This window comes from Pipistrellus hanaki (genome assembly GCF_964339955.1).
Source record: "Pipistrellus hanaki genome assembly, chromosome: 6".
Taxonomy (NCBI): Eukaryota; Metazoa; Chordata; class Mammalia; order Chiroptera; family Vespertilionidae; genus Pipistrellus; species Pipistrellus hanaki.
The window spans coordinates 87,703,934-87,724,434 of NC_140508.1; the positions used below are offsets into that span (position 1 = coordinate 87,703,934).

The 20,501-nt window shown below is 61.5% G+C and overlaps 1 protein-coding gene across 2 annotated transcripts in view; it reads left to right on the forward strand.

The window, feature by feature from the left end:
* Positions 1-4,218: 4,218 nt before the first annotated feature.
* Positions 4,219-20,501, forward strand: part of KCTD1 (potassium channel tetramerization domain containing 1) — a 36,601-nt gene continuing 20,318 nt past the window's right edge. Inside the window, exon 1 of one of the 2 annotated variants that reach the window (XM_084888239.1) lies at positions 4,219-4,422. Coding sequence is in view for 1 of the 2 variants with exons in the window: in XM_084888238.1 (XP_084744364.1) it covers positions 5,062-6,642 (1,581 nt within the window). In the remaining variant the exon portion in view is untranslated. Of the gene's footprint in view, positions 4,423-4,976; positions 6,643-20,501 lie in introns of those variants that run through there. The other variant, XM_084888238.1, reaches the window with a different exon arrangement.

Below are 20,501 nucleotides of genomic sequence, written 5' to 3' on the forward strand. Positions count from 1 at the left end.
CGCTCCAGGCACTGTACTGCCTCCCGTACTAACATTAACCCACTCAACCCTCACAGCAGTCCTCGGGGGTAGGGCTGTTGTTAGCATCATCCGGACAATAAATTGGGAGAACTGGGACATGAAGGAGGGCCCCTGGAGAAGCCAAACCAGCGTCAAACCCAGGCGGGCTGGTTTCAAAGACGAAGCTTCGAGCCCCTCCCGTGGGGGCTCGCTCTCTCCGCACGGGCACGTGCACGCTCACCGAGTGCCCGCCGCACGCCAGCCACGTGCTCAGGAGCCCTGCTGGCGGGAGTCCGCCCGCCGTGGCCGTCCGGCCCGCCGTGGCCGTGGGACACAGATCTTGCTCTGCTGGGGTCTTCTTCCGCTTTGTAGAGTGGGACAGCATGGGCTCTGTCTTCATCCCAGTTCAGAGAAACATCGCCCAAGGCGGTCTTCCATGGAAGTCCGAGGAACTCAGCAGTGAAGTGCTGAAACCACGGCACGTCATACTAGCTTCAGTCTGAAGTCGTGTCTAACCTCCCACAGGCTGGCGGGTCTCAGTGATTGAGTCAGGGAAGCCTGGCCTGGAAGGGCTGAGGGAGGAACAAGTGGCCAACCGAGAAATGACTGAAAGGGACGAACCAAAGGCTCTTCTGGCCTCTGCCCCCAGGAGCCCATGGAACTCCCTGAGTTTCTGTTTCAATCCTCCCCGACCCGCCTCTTAACACACAAACGCCTTCTTCCTCGAGGCCTCCCTCTCTCTGTGGCCACTTCCTCCAGTGTGCCCTGGCAGAGGGAATTCCTGGTAAGGAAACAGTAAGCCAGACAGTCATCACATTCTTTTTAACTTGCAAACAAGAATGTTGCCTTGTAGTTACATTTGTCCTCTTGTTTTTAAATACATTTTTATTGATTTCAGAGAGGAAGGGAGAGGGAGAGATAGAAGCATCCATGATGAGAGAGAATCGTGGATCGGCTGCCTCCTGCACGCCCCACACTGGGGCTGGAGCCCGGAACCCGGGCCTGTGCCCTGACCGGGAATGGAACTGTGACCTCCTGGTTCATAGGCTGATGCTCAACCGCTGAGCCACACCAGCTGGGCTGTCCTGGTTTTTAAATGTAGACGTTCAGATCCATGTCATTTTAGATTTTCACCAGGAAGTTTCTTCCCTAAAGCACAGAGCCTCAAGGGAAATGATGGAGGTAAGGGGTGGGGAGGGGTGCCCAGGTCCCAGGCACCAGCCTAACCCACCACGGCATATTGGGTCAGTGGAGGAGCCGGGCAGACACAGGATAACTATGTCAGTTAAGTAACAGACGATGCTCGGAAGACTGAGAGCCGAGGGGAGAAAGAGCTGGATGTGTTCCGTGAAAGCCGCCACCTCCCCACCGAGTGTGACCTGGACATGGGAGCGGGTGGTCGTACAGTGAGGGGGAGACGTTGGCAGTTTTTCCTTCCAGAACAATCCTGTCATGACCCTCAAGTGAATAAGAAATGGAGCGCACACATGCACAGATGCTACTTTATACGGATGGCCACAGAGACCAAAAATGTGGCCTCTTGCTGGCGTTCGTTGTCCACGTCTCAGTGCAGACTCTGGGGAAGCGCTCTCTGACGGTCAGACGGCTGCCACACACACTGGCCTCCTTTTCACAGAGAATGTGTGCGTTCCGCTCAGCCAGTCCGGAGCCTCCGTGGGGAGGCGGCCCAGTGGACGGCAGGGTGGGGGAACGCTGAGCGCCCGTCTGGGCTGAGGGCAGCCGCCGGCCAAAACCCCCTCCGCTAAGCAATCGGAGGAAGCTTTTCCCGTCGGGTGGAAGGCGTGTGGGAGGCACAGGATGTTCGAAGGGGGCCTTTATTACGCTTTTATGAGCTCCGCTGTGACTGTGCATTGTTGGCTTTTGGTGTTTTTTTTCTTTTTTCTCAGTAAGCAGCTTGTGAGGGGCTGGGGCAGACAGCGGGAGAGGGTTAAGAGGCTGGGTTCCAGCCGCTCGGTTTTTCTGGTTCTTCCTGGTAAATACTGCCCTGGGAGGCAGGTACACACCTCCGGAGGTGCTTTCCGCACGCCATGACCTATGGATGGGCAGAGGGTTTGGGAGCGGGTCCGGGGCTGGTGCCAGGGGCCTCCGCGCCCCGGTGGCCGGGCCAGGCCGCTCTCCAAGGTGCGTCCGCGGTCTGCACTGCCGGGCGGGCGGCACCTGGGAGCTGTTTTCCCAGGTCGGCAGAGAGGCTGTTTGGCTTGGGGCTGGTTTTGTTTTGGGGTGAGTGTGTGTGTGTGTGTGTGTGTGTGTGTGTGTGTGTTTTGGTTCTGCCGCTCTCCACCCCCGCCCTCTGGCTTTTTCCAGTGGAGACCTGCCCCGCGGGGTTTTCTGTCCCTGGAGCACACAGCTATTTTCTTTTCTGAAAATAAGTTGACGTCAGCGGGGCTGTTTTTGGTCGCTTTGTTTCCCGGAGCGTCCAACCGGCACATCGCCCCGGGAAATGCTCGCAATTCAAAGCAGCTTGCGGGCCGGGGGAGGAGAGCTGGGGCGGGACCCGGCTGCCCGGCCCAGAAGTGGGGAGCGCCCTGCTCCCCCTGGAGCCAGGGCAGGAGCCCCCGAGGGCGGCCCGGAGCACAGCCTCTGGGGTCCGGCTCCGCTGGGTCCGACTTCCCCGCCCCCGAGCGCGGCCCCGGGAACCTGGGGCGTCAGGACCGAGGGCCACCCTCCCGGCCGAGCCTGTGCCTCCCGTGGGCAGCTCCCCGGCAGCTGGGCCCCGGGCTCCAGACACAGACACACACACACATGCACACGCACACACATGCACACGCACACACACGCCTTTTACTGATCTGGGGCCACACTGGGGCAGTTTGAACAAAGCCGTTTGCCCCCCAGAGACGGTCCCCTCGGAGGAAGGTTTTCCATGGGGAGCAGGGCGGATGGGGGGGGGGGAGAGAGAGAGAGAGAGAGAGAGAGAGACTCTCCCGGGAGGAGCGGCGGGGACCTGCTTGGACTTGCTGGCACCTGGCGCTGTTCCCCGATGCTCCCCTGGCCCCAGGCCCACAGCCCGGAGCACAGGGCTGGTCCCTGGAGAAGACACCATCCCACCCTCCTCCCCCATCTCATCTTCCACTCCCTTCCATCCTCCTCTCCATCTCACCCCCCTCCTCCCCCATCTCACCCTCCACCCCCCCTCCTCTCCCATTCCATCCTCCTCTCCATCTCACCCCCACACTCCACCCCCACCCTCCTCTCCCATCCCACTCTCCATCCATCCCACCCGCCATCCGTCCCACCCTCCACGCTCCCGGCCCAGAGACCTAGATCCTCCTTCCTTTTCCTTTTTTAAAAATAACTACAAACTGACGGATGCGTTTCTGTTGATGAGGAACATGATTAATTGCCCAGAGGGGGGGGGTGGACCGGACCCCGCGGCTGAACCGCACGGAAGTGGGCCCGGGAGGCAGAGCGGAGCCGGCGGCCCCGGGAGGACCGGCCCGGCCTGGGGCCTCGTCCCGGGGTTTCGGGGCCCTGGGCGCCGAGCCCGCTCCCCGGGGCCCGGGCTGCGGGGGAGGAGGAGGAAGGACGCGGCCCCGGGCGGCCGGGCTGAGCGCGAGGGCAGCGGGGCTCCGGGCGGGCGGCGAGGGCGCTGCGGGGCCGGGACCGGGCGCTCGGCTGCAAGTGGGGCAGCGGCTCCCCGGGAGCGCCCGGCCCCGGCCCTTCCAGTTCCGCCGGCGCCGCCCCCGCGCTCCGGGCAGCGGCCGAGGGCGGCACCAGGGCGGCTGGCACACCGGGCGGGAGAGGCCCCGGACCGAAGGCCGGAGCGGGGGCGGCGGGACCCGAGTTCACCCCCCGTTTGTCCCCCCGCCCGCCAGTCCCCCCGTCCATCCGCCCGTCCATCCCCCCGTCCATCCGCCCGTCCATCCGCCGCCTTCGGGCCGGGCCGGCCGGGCTCCCAGTCCAGCTCCCCGCCGGGCGGGGGCGGCGGGCGCGGTGCCAGTTCGCCCGGACCCCGGGGGGGGGGGGGTGGCGGGCGGAGGCCGGGCCGGCGGGAGGGTCCCGGGGTCCGGGCGCCGCTCCCGCACCTCCCCTCCGCCTCCGCCCTCCCTCCCGCCTCCCGCCCGGACCCGCGCCGACCTGCCCGCCCCGCGGGCGCGCCCCGGGCGGTGACAGCTGGCGGTGGGAGCGCCCGCCCGCCCGCCCGCTCGCTCCCAGCCTCGCCCGGGCGCCTGGCCGCGGGCACAGGGTGCGGGCCGCCGCCTCCGCCCCGCGCCCCGCCCGCCGCTCCGCGCCCGCCGCTCCGGGCCGCCCAGCCCGGCCTCCGCGCCGGCCTCTCCGCGGCGCAGCGCCTCCCGCACCCGCTCCGGGGCCATGCGGGGGCGGCGGAGGGGGCACCGCGCCTCGGGCATCACTTAGACCGGCCGCCGCCCGCCGCCCGCCCGGCCCGCGCCGCCGCCGGAGGTAAGTGCGGAGCGCGGCACCCGCCGCCTCCCGCCCCTTCCCCTTCCCCCATCGCCCATCGCCCATCGCCCATCGCCCATCGCCAAAGTTCTCCGGGAGCGGGCGTGGGCGGGGGAGAGGGTCCGGCAGCCCCGCCGCCCGGCCCCGCTCCGCCAACTTTCCCGCCCCCCCGCCTCGGCCCGCGCCGCCCCCAGCGCGCGGCGCCGCCGTGGCGCGGCCCCTTTAAGAGCCGGCGGGCCTCCGGTAGCTGAAGGTCATTACACACAAAAGCGCTCCGCCGCGGTCCAATATAGCGCATGCGCCCTGCCCGGGGACTGGCGGGGAGACGGCAACATGGCGAGGGTGCCTGGCCGCGGGGACTGGGGCGCCGCCGCGGCCGCCGCCGAGGACAATGGGGAGCGGGCCGAGCGCGAGCGCCGCGCGCGGGGCCGGGGGCGCCGCCGGGGCCGCCCACACGACTGCAGCGCGGGCGAGGAGGAGGAGGAGGAGGAGGAGGAGGAGGAGGAGGAGGAGGAGGAGGAGGACGCGATCCAGGAGGTGCAGATAACGGGGGACGAGGAGGAGGAGGAGGAGGAGGACGGAGGCGGGGGGCTGGAGGAGGACGACGAGGACGAGGAGGACGACGACGAGGAGGAGGAGATGGGGCTGGACTGGGATGAGCGCCTGGAGCCCGAGGACTCGGCCGGGGAGGAGCTGGAGCCGGAGGAGCCGGAGCCCGTCCGCAGGATCGATATGGACCCGGGCGCCGCGCTGCTGGAGGAGCCCGAGGCGCCGCCGCCGCCGCCGCGGCTGCTGCCCCCGGCGCCCCGCGCGCCCCCCGGGGCCGCCCCCGAGCCCGACCCCCCCGACGGGCCGCCTTTGCCGCCGCGCCCCGAGCGCGCCCGGCTGAGCGAGAACACGCGGCTGGCCACCCGCTACGCCGTGCGCATCTTCCGCGAGTACCTGAGCGAGAAGGCGCACAGCCCCGACTTCGAGCGCATGGACAAGGCGGCGCTGTGCCGCGCGCTGCGCTCCTTCTACGCCGAGGCGCGCTCCAAGAGCGGCCAGCTCTACAGCAAGTCCTCGCTCATCAGCATCCGCAGCTCGCTCAACCGCTACCTCAACGAGCCGCCGCACTGCCGCACGCTGGACCTCACCAAGGACCCCGAGCTGCGCGGCGCCAACCTGGCGCTGGCCGCCGTGCTGCGCCGGCTGGAGGCGCAGGGCGCGGGCCCGGTGGTGCAGAAGCAGGCCATCACGCGCGCCGACCTGCGCCGCCTCTACGCGTCCGCCGCGCTGGCCGCCGGCACGCCCTTCGGGCTGCTCAACAAGGTCTGGTTCGAGACCTGCATGTACTTCTGCACGCGCGGCCGCGAGAACCAGCGCGAGCTGCAGGAGGGCTCCTTCGGGCTGGCGGCCGACGAGGACGGGCGCCGCTTCGTGTACTTCCGCGCGCAGGGGCCCTACCACAAGTCGCGCTCGTCGTCCTGGGGCCGGAAGCGCGCCGAGGCGGGCGACGAGGACAGCCTGCCGCGCATGTACGAGACGGGCACGGAGCTGTGCCCCTACGCCAGCTTCGTCAAGTACCTGGCCAAGCGCAACCCGCTGTGCCGCGCCTTCTTCCAGCGGCCGCGCGACCACTGCGGCGAGGCGGACGCCACCTGGTACGAGAACAAGGCCATCGGCAAGAACCTGCTGGGCACGCGCATGCAGATGCTGTCCAAGGCGGCCAAGCTGTCCAAGACCTACACCAACCACTGCATCGGCGCCGTGTCCATCGCCACGCTCCACAGCATCGCGGGCATCGGCACCCGGCCGGGCGCGCCGGCCGCGGGGCACGGCTGCTGCGCCCCCCACGCCGCCGCCCACTGCGCCGCCGCCGAGGCGCTGAACGGGGCGGCCCGCCACCCCGCCCACCTCCACCTCCACCTCCAGCACCCGCGCCCCCCGCCGGGGGACCCCTACGCGCTCCCCAAGGACGGCCTGGCCGCGCCCCCCGACGTGAAGCCCGAGGCGGCGGCGCCCAAGCGCGCGGCGCTGTACGAGGCGGCGGCGGCGGCGCCCGGGGACCCCCGCGGCCCCTCTCCGCCCAAGAGACTGTGCCTGCGGCCCCCGGAGCCCGACGCCGCGGCGGGGGTGTCCGTGAAGCGCGACCCCCTGCCGCTCCTCCCCGAGGCCGCCGGGCCCCGCGGCGCCGGCTCGCCCTCCGCGGCCCCGCCGCCCGCCGCGCCGCCCGCCCAGGTAACGCCGCGCTCTGCCCGGCCTGCGGGCCCCGGGAGGGGGCTGGCCTGGCCTGCGGGGCGGGCGGGGACCCAGGTTCGGTTTCCTCCGGGTGCTTTTCAGGAAAGTTCACACCTGGCCCGGAGAGGGTGCGAGGGCCGCGCCCTGGTAACCCCAAGGCCACCCACCGCCGGCAGCCTTCCTGCAAAGTTCGCACAACAAAGGGGTGAGCTCCCCACAGCCTCGCCCTGGAAGGCAGGGGGTGCGCCCACGGCCTCTCCGGGGAAGGCAGGGGGTGCGCCCACGGCCTCTCCGGGGAAGGCAGGGGGTGCGCCCACGGCCTCTCCGGGGAAGGCAGGGGGTGCGCCCACGGCCTCTCCGGGGAAGGCAGGGGGTGAGCCCACGGCCTCTCCGGGGAAGACGGGGTGCGCCCACGGCCTCTCCGGGGAAGACAGGGGGTGAGCCCACGGCCTCTCCGGGGAAGACAGGGGGTGCGCCCACGGCCTCTCCGGGGAAGGCAGGGGGTGCGCCCACGGCCTCTCCGGGGAAGACAGGGGGTGCGCCCACGGCCTCTCCGGGGAAGGCAGGGGGTGCGCCCACGGCCTCTCCGGGGAAGACAGGGGGTGCGCCCACGGCCTCTCCGGGGAAGGCAGGGGGTGCGGGGAGGAAGCAGCGACCTGGAAAGTGTGTGCAGAAAGTACCATTGGGAACTGGGTGTGTGGAGTCGAGTATCCGAAGTCCATTGCATGTTCACCAGGAGTTAGAGCCCAGAAGTCAGAGCACCAGTTATAAATTCGGAGACGGAAGGCATGCCAAGCCCACTTCCTGTGAGGGGGCGGGGCGGGCGCGCAGGGCCTGGCCGCCGGGTGCCCGGAGCACGTAGCTGAACGCAGAGTGCCGTGTGGGGGTGTCGTTAGCACACAGGACAGTCCCTGTGAAATCTTTTGTCAGGTGGAGGGGAGGCCAGCCTGGGGCATCGGCCCTGTGGGCACCAGGCCCTGCGGTCTGCCCCAGCCCGTGGGGCTCCGGATGGGGGCGGGGGCGGGAAGGCTTGCGAATACGGGGAGTAAGACATGGCACAGGAGGCAGCAGGGCCCCAAAGCAGGGAGCCCCCTGGGACAAACGGGTTCCCCTCTCCGGCCTCATCAAAGGCCAGGGCAGAGTTCTGTTTTGTTTTGTTTTGTTCTGTTTTGTTTTGTTTTGTTTTGCAAAGGTGGAGGTTTATTGAAGAACAAGTTCAGACCCCCCGTGGGGAGGGGGAGAGTCCCCGGGGCCCTGTTTTAACATTAAAAACACTTAATTCTCCGCAGTGCCACGTTCTCCGTGAGCCTGGGGCTCCGGTGGACGGCGGCTGCTGTCCTGGGGTCTTCCCGGAGGAGTCTGCATTATTCAAGCGGCGTTTAGAGCCTCTTCTCTCCCAGCCAGAACCCGGAGGGAGGAGGGCTGTGGGCCGGCGCTCTGGCCCGGCTCTGCCCCCGAGGCTCACCGGCGCCCCCCTGCCGGAGCAGAGGGATCTGGGCCCTGTGTGTGCCCGTCCGCCCGCCCGTGCGCCGTGCGGGGCAGGCCCTCCAGGAACATGTCAGGTACCTCTGTGCTTTCTCCAAAGTGGAAATTCCAGTTCTGGACACACCGACCCTTTCAAACATTTACCAGCGAATCAGCGAGCTCAAGGCCAGCCGAGAGCGAGGCTGTGGACGGGAATATAAACACCGAGTCCTGTGCGTCTTCCTCTCTGGCTCCCAGTGTGCGGGCGCATTCTGACCGCCCAGGTGGGCTGGGGCAGCGTGGGGAGCCGCCCTCTCTGCCCAGGGCCGGCTGGATATTTATAACCCGCTCACGGGCCGTACAGAATCACCAGCTCAGAAGCCGGTCTGCTATATTTGGTCAGACATTTAACAAACGCCCCCCCCCCCCCCCCCCCGGCCTCGGCAGGGCGAGGCCTGAGGACTTCTCCGGCCTTATATGGCCCACGGGCCCGTGTTCCCTACCCCTGCTTGAAGGAGGAGAATTTTTTTCTCTTTGGAGAACTTGGGTTTGCTTTTTCTTTGAAAGCAGACGTAAACGTTCACATTTCTTCTCCTGAAGTAAAAGCCCTTAAAATGTTAAAATGTCCCGGTTCAGAATAGCCCCTGATTAAGAATGAGAAGCGCACGGGAGTTTATGGAAGTGTGCATCTGCTCGCAATAATGAAGGAACAGTCCGTCTCCACACATCTGTCTGCTGGCTTCTCGGCACCAGTGTCCTCACAGAACCATGGCCTAAGACATGGCCCCCCTGGCCCCCCATGATGAGCTGGCTTTCCCTTGTTTTAAGGAGTGCAGTCTTTGTCCCAGCCTTGTATTGTAACTGAGGGAAGCACATCCGCTCTGTAAACCTGAAGACCGATCCTTTGCTTTCTCCTGGGCTGTCCGTTAACTCCCACGCTCAGTATGCACGCGAGCGCCCACCTGTTGGTTACCTCGTTCCCTGGGCCCTCCGCCTAAGTGCCCTGTGGTTAAAAGCAGGACAGAAAGTTGTTCTCTCTGCGCATAGCTAACAGCCAGCGTCTCGCTCGCGTTAGAGTGAGTGTTTAGAAGTTGGCGGTGAGAGGCGCATGGCAGTCTGCAGTGAGCACTGGAGCTCGCTGTATGACGTCCCAGTCTTCCAAGCCTGGAACACACGTTCCCGTGAAAAGCTGCGGTTACACTTTCCCCGCGTCTACTTGTTAAGTCACGGGAGCGGCTGAGGTCCCGGCATGGCCTGGGACGGATGCCGGCCCAGGGCACAGCTCCGCAGCCACCTCCTCGGCCGTGAGCCCCGGGGAATGCCAGGTGCCTGTCTGTCCGGTCCTCGGCACGTAATGGCCAACACGGGCTGCTAGCCTCCCTCCTGACGGGACCCCCGTGCCGCGTCCCCGGAGCCCACGGTGCCCATGCTGCCCTGGGCTCCTCGCTGACACCGCCACACCCGTGCTTCCGTCCCCTTCCCACACTGCGAGCCTCTCAAAGAGCGAGGAGCCTGTTCCCTGTCAGGGCCGGGACCCTTGTTCCTGCCAAGGGCCGTGTGGATCGATCATCCGAGGGCCGTACCGAATCCCATCCGCTTAAAACTGTCGGGTTTGGCCAGACATTTAGTGGGCTCCCCCTGATGTCGGCAGGGGAGGCCAGGGAGTGTGAGGGGCCTTAGGGGGCCCGAGGGCCGGACGCTCCCCACCCCTGTATCTGAATGCATCGGCTCTTCTTCTCGAGGGCATTTTAGTGAGAGAGAGTCGTGTATGGGACTGGCTGAACAGTGAGTGTGCCTGAGGATTATTAGCAAAGATGATGGAGTTTGTGATTTTTCACTCACATGAAGTGTCTGGGTTTTGTTTTTCATTGGGGGGGGGGGTGATGGTTGCTCTAACTCCGTGGTCGGCAAACTGCGGCTCGAGAGCCACAGGCGGCTCTTTCGCCCCTTGAGTGTGGCTCCTCCACAAAACACCACGGCCTGGGCGAGTCTGTTGTGAAGAAGTGGCGTTAGGAGAAGTTTCAGTGTAAAAAATGTGGCTCTCCCAAGACATGCCCATCGCTGTCCTGTTGGTGTTTGGCTCTGTTGGCGAATGGGTCTGCCGACAGCGGCCCTAACTGATTCACTCGTTAATTCTTCCTCTTGTCTCCCCCCACGGGCGCTGTCACCTGAGCTGGTCCATTGGGTGCAGCTTCGCAGCTCCCGGTGGCGGCCGCGTGGCCCAGCTCGCACGGTGCCTTCCCAGGGTGCACTGGGCCTGTTCTGCGCCCTCCCGGCTGATCGCTGCCCCGGAGAACAGGCCTCAGCGTAGAGCACGGGTTTCTCACGGCCGTCTCGACCACGTAACCTGCACAGACACAGAACGCTCCTCGGAGCTCCGGTTTTAAATACCGCCGTGCTGTCGCCGAGAGTGTGGGTGTGAGCCCCCGGGATGCGCTTGGAGGCGTCCGCCAGCTTGTGACCCGCCGCTCGTCCGTCGCACTCACTTGACCCTACCCCAGATTATTGCCAGAAATACTCCTGAGGCCTTCCGAACGGGGAGTCTATTGGTGGAAAGATGGAGTCGGCGGGGCACGCTGCTGCTCCTGTTTCAGTGTCCTCCCAGGGGCCGGAGCTGGAAACGGGGGCGGCCTCCCGTGGGGTGGGGTGGGCATCCCTCCTGACCGTCCCCTGGAGGCCAGTCTCACTCGGTCCCGGTGCTGCGGGCTGGGAGGGAAAAGGAGCACTCCATCCTTTCATGGATAGTTCTGTTTTGCATTTGAAGAGTAGACAGGGGGGTGGGGTATCATCTTTCTACTTAAAGATGATACGGCTGGGCTGGTGTGGCTCAGTGGTTGAGCAACAGCCTGCCATTGGGGAGGTCACAGTTTGATTCCTGGTACCTGGGTTTCAGACTCGATCCCCAAGGGGGTGTGCAGGAGGGCCGATCAGTGATTCTCTCTCATCATTGATGTTTCTCTCTCCCTTCCACTCTGAAATCAATAAAAATGTATTTTAAGAGTCTCATGCTCTACCAACTGAGCTAGCTGGGCACTCGCTAAAAATGTATTTTAAACACACACATATGTGTGTGTGTATATACTTTTTAAAAAGATGGTATAGACTTATAAATGTGAAAGGAGTAGTGTGTTTAACAGCTGCAGCTGGTGTAAGAACTTTTTTACAATGATTATCTGGAGCTTATTAAGATAACTGCTCTGTTTAAAATGGATATTTTCCTGATTTTTTTATCGATGAAAATATGTTTTTATTGATCTTTTTAGAGAGAGGAAGGGAGAGGGACAACAAGAGAAACACATCACTGATCAGGAGGGGGCAGCCCACCAGGGATCAAGCCTGCAACCCAGGCACGTGCCCTGACCAGGAATCGAACCAGCGACCTCTTGGTTCCCAGGTCAACACTCAACCACGGAGCCACGCCAGCCAGGCCCTGATTTTTGAACTGCTAGTTTGTGGCTGCACTTCTTTTTCTGCTGCGGGAAATGTTTGCTCTGCGTTAGGAAAGTTCACCTCGGTGGAGAGACCGAATTTGTTAACGTTAAGGACGTAACTTCTTTCCCACTCGCCTGGCTCTCATACCGGGGATCCCCGTAAGTTCTCTGTTCCCCACTGGGCAAGTGGTTTCATTGGCAAGGTTTTGGCCTCATTAAATGCCAAAGCTAGATAAGAATAAGGAAAGTTAAAAGGTGATGCTTTGCAACGGCCATTTCCGGGGACACCTGTACCTTCACTCGTGCACATTGCGGCCTGAACTCAGGTGTGTTATTTCAAATGGGTATGAGCCCACAGCTGTGTCAGCTCACTACCGAGTCAGTCCCATCCAAGAAATAAGAGAAGTGTTCGCTGCTGGAGGAGGACGGAAATACGTGTACCTGAACCTGAGTCCTGTGCCGCCCTGACGGGGAAATCCCGCTCTCCTCACCAAGGCCCTTCCTGCCTCGTCCTGGGCACCGACCTGCCGCCCGCACAGCCCTCCTCCCCGCAGGACGGCTGGCCGGGGGAGAATGGCGGGTGAGGATGGCGGGTGAGGACCGGCCCGGTGAGGACGGCCGGTGAGGATGGCGGGTGAGGATGGTGAGGATGGTGAGGATGGCCGGTGAGGATGGCGGGTGAGGATGGCGGGTGAGGATGGTGAGGATGGTGAGGATGGCCGGTGAGGATGGTGAGGATGGTGAGGATGGTGAGGATGGCGGGTGAGGATGGTGAGGATGGTGAGGATGGTGAGGATGGTGAGGATGGTGAGGATGGCCGGTGAGGATGGTGAGGATGGTGAGGATGGTGAGGATGGCCGGTAAGGATGGCGGGTGAGGATGGCCGGTGAGGATGGTGAGGATGGTGAGGATGGCCGGTAAGGATGGCGGGTGAGGATGGCCGGTGAGGATGGTGAGGATGGTGAGGATGGTGAGGATGGCCGGTGAGGATGGCCGGTGAGGATGGTGAGGATGGTGAGGATGGCGGGTGAGGATGGCCGGTGAGGATGGTGAGGATGGTGAGGATGGTGAGGATGGCCGGTGAGGATGGCGGGTGAGGATGGCCGGTGAGGATGGTGAGGATGGCCGGTGAGGATGGCCGGTGAGGATGGTGAGGATGGTGAGGATGGTGAGGATGGCCGGTGAGGACGGCGGGTGAGGACGGAGGCGGGCGTGTGCTCCCGGAAAGGCGGACAGGTTTAAGAGAGAACCAGGTAGCGCTGTGGGAAAAAGGAAAGGAATTCGGGAGGAATGCTGAGGGTGACAGAGATGGATGTTGCTTGTGAGTGATTCACGTGCCAATTAGAACGTCAAGACCAGTTGGGCAGATTGTCAGCACCGATTCCTGCGGGTTGAGTGTTCACTCCTCGTCTCCTGTCCGGTGACTCAGGGCCCCCCTCCCCCGTTTCAGCCACACCCTCCCTCTCAGCCCGCAGCCGGGACCGTGGAGATAAGCGGGATCCCTGCGGCGGTTCTGAGGTCACCGGCTCACCTTCTCGCCCTTCTGTGGCGACGGGGCAGATAGAGGGTCATCCTTACTGATAGCCTCTAACTCTGAGCTGGAGGGTCAGATCCATGGTCCGCAAACCACAGCTCTCAAGCCACATGCGGCTCTTGGGCCCCTTGAGGGTGGCTCTTCCACAAAACAGCACGGCCTGGGCGAGAAGGTGAGACGGTGACCTTTTTGAAGAAGTGGCGTTAGAAGAAGTTTAAGTTGAGCAAATGTGGCTCTCCAAAGACATGTCCATCGCTGTGCTGTGGGTGTCTGGCTCTGTGGACTAATGAGTTTGCCGACCGCGGGGTTAGATAACCTTGTGCCGCGGGCTTTAAGGGCCCCCCTGCCGGCGGCCTCCGCGTCCTTCGGAGCTTGTCCATGGTGTGGAATCCCGCCGGTCTGTCCCCCGATCCAGTCCAACAAGATTCCCAGGAGATTGCGGGCTCAGAGCCTCCGGACGAGCAGCGGCCTCGGTCACTCAGCCCTCCGGGAGATCCGGCGGCTCCTTCCTCTCCACGGAGGAGGCCGAGGGGAGCAGGTGCGGCTCACCCCGCAGGCTGGCACCTGGCAGGCCGCCACACCAGGCCGCTGCGCCTGCCGAGCCTCTGCTCCGGAATCCATGGTCTGTGGATCCCAGGGACCTTGTCACCTGCTCCAATGGAAGCATGCCGCCGGGAAAAGGGGACACCACAGACCCCCCTCCTCCCTTCCCTGCGTTCCTAGCGCCTCGTGAGAAGAGGAAGCTGGTTAAGACACAGGGAAGGCCCAGCTGGTGTGGGCTGGGGGTTGAGGGTCCGTCTGGGAACCAGGAGGTCAGGTTTGGTTCTCGGTCAGGGCACAGGCCCAGGTGGCGGGCTTGATCCCCAGCGTGGGGCGTGCAGGAGGCAGCCGGTCCGTGATTCTCTCCCATCATGGATGTTTCTATCTCTGAATATATTTAATTTTAAAAAATAGCCCACACAGGGTAAAATTAAAAAGCAGAGAACAGAATAGAATATAACTGACCCTTGAACAATGCAGGGGTTAGGGGCACCTCCATCCCCCCCCATATCCCCTCCACAATCAAAAATTCACGAGTAACTTTCGACTCTCCAGAAAACTTAGCTGCTAATGGCCAGCTGTTGACTGGAAGCCTTGCTGATGACATAGGCCGTCCATTAACACATTCTGTGTGTTGCGTGTGTTACATACAATGCAGTGAGCCAGAGAAAAGAACGTGTGAGTAAGGACGTCATACAGGAGTATATTTCTTCGTTGGAAACAGCCCTCACGGAAGTGGGCCCTCAGCTCAGCCCCGGGCTGTTGGGGGGCCCGCTGGGTTTCTGCTGTCGGACCCGTTCCGTCCGGCTGTGTGGGTCCGGGCCTGGCTGGGCCTGGGACTGTAACCGCCGCTCTGAGAAGCCTGTCTCCTCGCGGTCCAGAGCAGGCCAGACCTCTGGGCCCCGAGCCTCCCTGGCCCAGCGGCCCTGCTCAGGTGGGGGCAGAGGCCAGGCCTGGGGCCTGTGGTCCTCGGGGCCTCATGAGTTGCTATTTGAAAAAAGTGTGTAAAATCTTTTCTATCACATCATTGTCTTAGCACAGAATGGGTTTTATGTGTGTGTGTGTTTTTATTATTATTATTTTTAACTTCTTTATTGATTAAGGTATTATATATGAGCCCTTATTCCCCCATTACCCCCCACCTCTTATTCATGCCCCACCCCGTTGTCTGTGTCCACTGGTTAGGCTCATATGCATGCCTACAAGTCCTTTGGTTGATCTCTCCCCCAACCCCCACCCTCCCCTACCTTCCCTGAGGTTTGACGGTCTGATCGATGCTTCTCTGTCTCTGGATCTGTTTTTGTTCATCCGTTTATGTTGTTCATTATATTCCACAGTGAGTTGACTACATGGAGGTGCTGTGTGGGGAGAGGGTGTCCCCCCCACACACACACACACACACAGTGACCGCCTCCCGGAGGCCCCCCAGGCAGCTCGGCCGCCCTGCCCAGCACCTGTCCTCCCGGCGCCCTGGCCCTGGGGAGGAACGTGGCGGGCCGGGAGGGAGCACCAGTGACACAGGAGCCAAAGGCACCCAGGGCGGGCGGCGGGAAGGAGAGCCGGGCTGGGCGCTGAGGCTCCGCAGCCTCGGGGGGCTGGGGGGCGGGGGGAGCAGCTGAGGCTCCCAGTCTCGGGGGACGGAGGGGGTGGGGGGAGCAGCTGAGGCTCCGCAGCCTCGGGGGGCTGGGGGCGGGGGGAGCAGAGCCCCGTGAGCCCTCACCTGTGGCCTTGGGGCCGGCAGGTGGCTCAGCGTCTGTCGGCAGGTGGGATGCGGGAACCCTCCCCCCGGGGTCAGTAAAAGCCCACGGCGAGGGCTTTTCGGAAACAGCGTCTGTTGGTTAGAGATTGTGGGCGGGGAGAGGGATTCTAACAGTTTACAGCTGACCCCCGTTTTCTCTCTAACGCTAGGACAGGGGATCCCCAAGTTCACAGCCTTGTTATAAACAGGCGAAGAATGGGAATAGGTAAAGACATAGTGGGAAGACTAAGACGATGAGGATCAAAAGGCAAATAATGAAAACTGGAGTTTAGAGGAAAATGCATATTATAAGCCCCTTCTTGGGGCCAGTGTGTCATTCACTAAATATAAAATAAAATTGTGTCCTCAAGCTCTTACTCGCTCTTCGGCATTATCGTGAGGAGGATCATTTATACTCCATATAAAACGTTGAAAGGGCTAATTTTGGGCTAACGAGTAGATTTTAAACAGAAAAGGTTGGAATGACATAAGCATTAATGTCTTCAGTGCTCAATAAAAGTACCCATGTCATTAAAAGATATACAATGTGATTTTTTTTCTGATTATCAACAATGGAATTGGTCTCTCTTGTTATCATTTTCATTAGAATTATACCAGTAAATCCCCAAATTTCTAAGTTGGTTTGAATAAACAAATTTCTTAATAATAGGGAATATAAACCAGGATCTTTTAAGCATTGATCATTAAAAGCAATACATATGAGCAGATTATAAATGACAGGGATTTCTTTTCTTTTTAAAAAAATATGTTTTATGGATTTTTTTACAGAGAGGAAGTGGGAGAGATAGAGAGTTAGAAACATTGATGAGAGAAACATCGATCAGCTGCCTCCTACACACTCCCCACTGGGGATGCGCCCGCAACCAAGGTACATGCCCTTGCCCTGAATCAAACCTGGGACCTTTCAGTCCCCAGGCCGACGCTCTATCCACTGAGCCACACTGGTCACGGCAGGGATTTATTTTTTCAATAAATGGTGTTTAAAGCATGCTGTGGCCACTTGACAGCCAGGGCAGATCTTATCCAGATGCAGTAAAGGGCGTGGGACTTCCCGGCAATGCCTTGCCTCAGACAGAGGTGCTCTGTTAGGGGCTGATGCGAGAGCGATTGTGTCGTTCTGGTCACGCTCTCCGCCTGCTTGACAGACAGAGGGCTGTTCAGCAGAGAGATCATCGGATCCTGCACATTCGAGTCTCACCCGTCCAGAGCTGAGGCCAGCCGTAGTGTGTGCGTTATGAAGTGTGACCGTAGTCAGGTGACTGGCCTTCCACCTGTTGCGTGGAATCGGGGCTACCCGTGTAGTCTCATCCCGAAGCATGCCTCCCCTGGCATGCCGGCGGCTGGCACGTGTTGATGGGGAGGGGAGAGATGCACCCCCTCTTGCCTCTCTGTAGTTCTCACCGGCTGGGCTGGTAATAAAGTAATAAAGCTAGCACAAGGCCAAAACTGGGTTGGCTGAGTGGATAGAGCATTGGCCTGTGGACTGAAAGGTCCCAGGTTCGGTTCCGGTCAAGGGCACATACCTTGGTTGCAGACACATCCCCGGGGGGGGGGGGGGGTGTGTGCAGGAGGCGGCTGGTCGATGTTTCTCTCTCATCGACGTTTCTAACTCTCTGTTCCTCTCCCTTCCTCTCTGTAAAAAAATCAATAAAAAATATATTTTTTAAAAGAATGGAAAAAAAAAAAAAAACTAGCACAAGACGGGGATTAACAGGAGGAAAACAGCTTAACCGCGTGCACTCGGGAGAATGGCCGTGGAGGCTGCTCAGACCATAGACAGGGGTCCTCAAACTTTTTAAAGTGGGGGCCAGATCACGATCCCTCAGAGAGCTGGAGGGCCGGACTATATGAACTACTAATTCCTACTGTAACACCTTGGCTGCGCTCACTGCCCAAAAAACCTGGCGGGCAGGATCAGACTCCCCTGGGGGCTGCATGTGGCCCGCGGGCCGTAGTTTGAAGACCCCTGCGGCATAGGACATGCGGCTCGGAGAAACGGGAGGGCCCGGCCGCTCTGAAAACCTGGCAGCCAGGGAGGCGGGAGGCGGGAGAAGTGGGCAGGACAGAGGGTGGGTGTGCGCTGGGAAGGGACCTGGGCCGGGCCCCTGGGTGCCTCGGGGAGGCGTGTAAGCGAAGCGGTCAGTTAGCGAAGAGGCCGTCAGCTCTGACTGCGGGCTGGCCGGGCCGGGCAGGGTGCCCTCCGCACAGGAATTCACAGGAAGCAGCGTACATTGGGGACATCGGGTGCCTGCTGTGGGCCCACACTGTGTGTGTCACACGCTCCTGTACATCCTGCGTGTGCACGGCCCGTCTAGTCCCCATACGGTCCTGCCGGCTGGAGAGAGGGAGGCGCCTGCCCCAGAGGCACCGCTAGGAACAACGGCGAACCCAGGACGGCCCAGGGCTCTCCCGTGTCCACTCCTCCAGCAGTGTTATTGGAGACCTACTGTGTGCTGTCCCTGACGGCCCAGCCTGGAGCACCGCGACGTCCTCATTTGTCACGGACAGACACACGCTAACCAGAGTGCCCTTAAAACAGACAGAGGTGCCCGGCGGGCCTGGCTCAGGGGCTGAGCATCGACCTAGGAACCAGGAGGCCAGGGTTCAGTGCCCGGTCAGGGCACTGGCCCGGGTTGCGGGCTTCATCCCCAGTGTGGGGCGTGCAGGAGGCAGCCGATCCATGATTCTCTCCCATCATGGATGTTTCTCTCCCCCTCTCCCTCTCCCTTCCTCTCTGAAATCGGTAAAAATACATTTAAAAAAATTCTACTTGTAAGACTTAGATTAGAGAATAAAGTACGAGCAGGAAAAATGTATTTACTGGTTACTGTTTTCGGTGGTGAATATATCAGAAGCTTGTGGATACACACGTGTATCCGGTAATGCGTGTTATCTCTTCTCGGCGGCGAAGGTGACGCTTGCAGAGTTGAAGTTGCTGGGTGCAGTCATCCTTCCTCAGTGTCGTGGGGGGTTGGTTCCGGACACGCCCTCCCACGGGCACCAATGCCTGTGTGTGTGTGTGTGTGTGTGTGTGTGTGTGCGCGCGCGTGCATGCGAGCACCTACGTAAAACGGTGTGTGTCCACGCAGGCAGTCCGCCCTCCACGTCCGCAGACGCCCACCGTGGGCTGGAAAGGACTTTTTCGATCCAGCTGGTGGGACGTGGGGATCGGAGCCCACGGTCAGAGCTGTGTACCGCGCAGCGTACCACAGGCCGGGCCCTCCCGAGCTCAGAACCGCGGGGAGACAAGGAATCGGGAAAGGAGAGAGGCTGGCGGGGCGGCGAGAAGGGGCCCATAGGGGGTGGTGAAGGGAAGGGGGTGATACCTTCAACAATAAAATTTTTTTTTTTAAATAAGCAAGAATGGCCGTATGAGCAGTATGCACGGAGTGGCCAGATTATGATGATCTCTGAACCCATAATAATCTGGCCACTCAGTGTGTGTGTGTGTGTGTATGTGTGTTTTAGAAGCCCGGTGCATGATTTTGTGCATGGTGGGGTCCAGCCAGCCTGGCCTGGGAGAAGGGACATGGGGTTGGCTGGCCTGCCTGCTCATTGAACTCCTGGTTGAGGGAGACAATTTGCATATGAGCCACTTATTATATAGGATAGACACTGAGTGGCCAGATGATTATGCGTTCAGAGATCATCATAATCTGGCAATCAGTGTATGTATAAACCGGTATGTTGTAAATAGCCCTTTAAAATAACCTTTACATTATTTTAAGATAGCAGTGATCATTTATTAAGTCTTTAAAACCATCATTAGCCAAGACCGGTTTGGCTCAATGGATAGAGTGTCAGCCTGCGGACCGGAAGGTCCCTGGTTCGATTCCAGTCAAGGGCATGTACCTTGGTTGCAGGCACATCCCTAGTAGGGGGTGTGCAAGAGGCAGCTGGTCGATGCTTCTCTCTCATTGACGTTTCTAGCTCTCTATCCCTCTCCCTTCCTCTCTGTAAAAAATCAATAAAATATATATTTTTAAAAACCATCATGAAAACTAATAGCTTACTTTTATTCTCAGTTCTATTTCGGGCGCTAGGCATATGCTTTTTGTAACTTTCTACCTTGTTACCTGAATTACCAGTTTCTCACAATAATCGAGGTCGTCTGACAGATGGGGACACTGAGGCACCGAGCAGCAGGCTGTCGGTGGCCTGGCCCTGGGCTCACGGCTTCATTCTGCCCGTGCAGGCCCCGCTGGAGTGTTCGTCCTGTGTTTCCAAACAGGATTTGTGAAGAGGAGCCGCAGTTCGTAAGGTGATCCCATAAATCATTTCCCCTCGCTTAGAAACGGGCCTTTCGTGGCAGAGTGAACGCCCGACGGCTGTCCGTGCCGTCTCTCCCTGTCCGTGTGTCAGCGCGCGGCTGTGTGACGCTTGTGCATCGGTCCCGTCAGTCTGGTCTCCCCTGCGTCTGCCCCGCTGGGCGGTGGATCAGGGCCTTATATGGAGGTCTGTCTGTGTGTGTGTGGGGGGGGAGGGGGTCTGTGCGGAGGGGTGTCTGTGCGGAGGGGGGGTCTGTGCGGAGAGGGGTCTGTGCGGAGGGGGGGTCTGTGGGGAGGTCTGTCTGTGCGAAGGGGGGTGGGAGAGGGAGCACCCACCGTGCTCCCCCGGGAATTCAGCCTGAGCTGCCCGGCCGGCGTTGGGGGGTGCTGCGAGGTGCCAGGCTGTGCCGGCCCCTGGGGTCCAGGGAGCGGGTCTCAGGGCCCCCCATAGGCCCCCTCGGTCTCCAGGACAATTCTGAGCGCGTGTCATCACCAAACCCCCCCCCTCCGTTCTGGACTGGGTTTGCCTCTGGTGCTGGCCAGCCCTCCCCCTCCGGCCGGCCCACCCCCCGGAGCTGCAGTGGGAGGGCGGGGGTCAGAGTCACCGGAGGGCCGGGGGCCGCCTTGTCCTTCCTTTAAGCCTCAGCGACAGCCCCTCCTCCGCCTGCCTGCCCCGTGCTGTCTCTGTGCCGCGGGGCGGCCACTTCTCCCGTCCGCACCCGCCCGGCCTGGCTCTGGTTTCCCCGGAGCTGACACTGCCTGTTAGCCCCTGAACGGTGCGTGTCTTTCTTTCTGACGGCGGGGCGGGTGGGTCACCAGTCCAAGGGCCGTGGCGGGAATTGCCCTGAGCAGGGGCGGGGGAC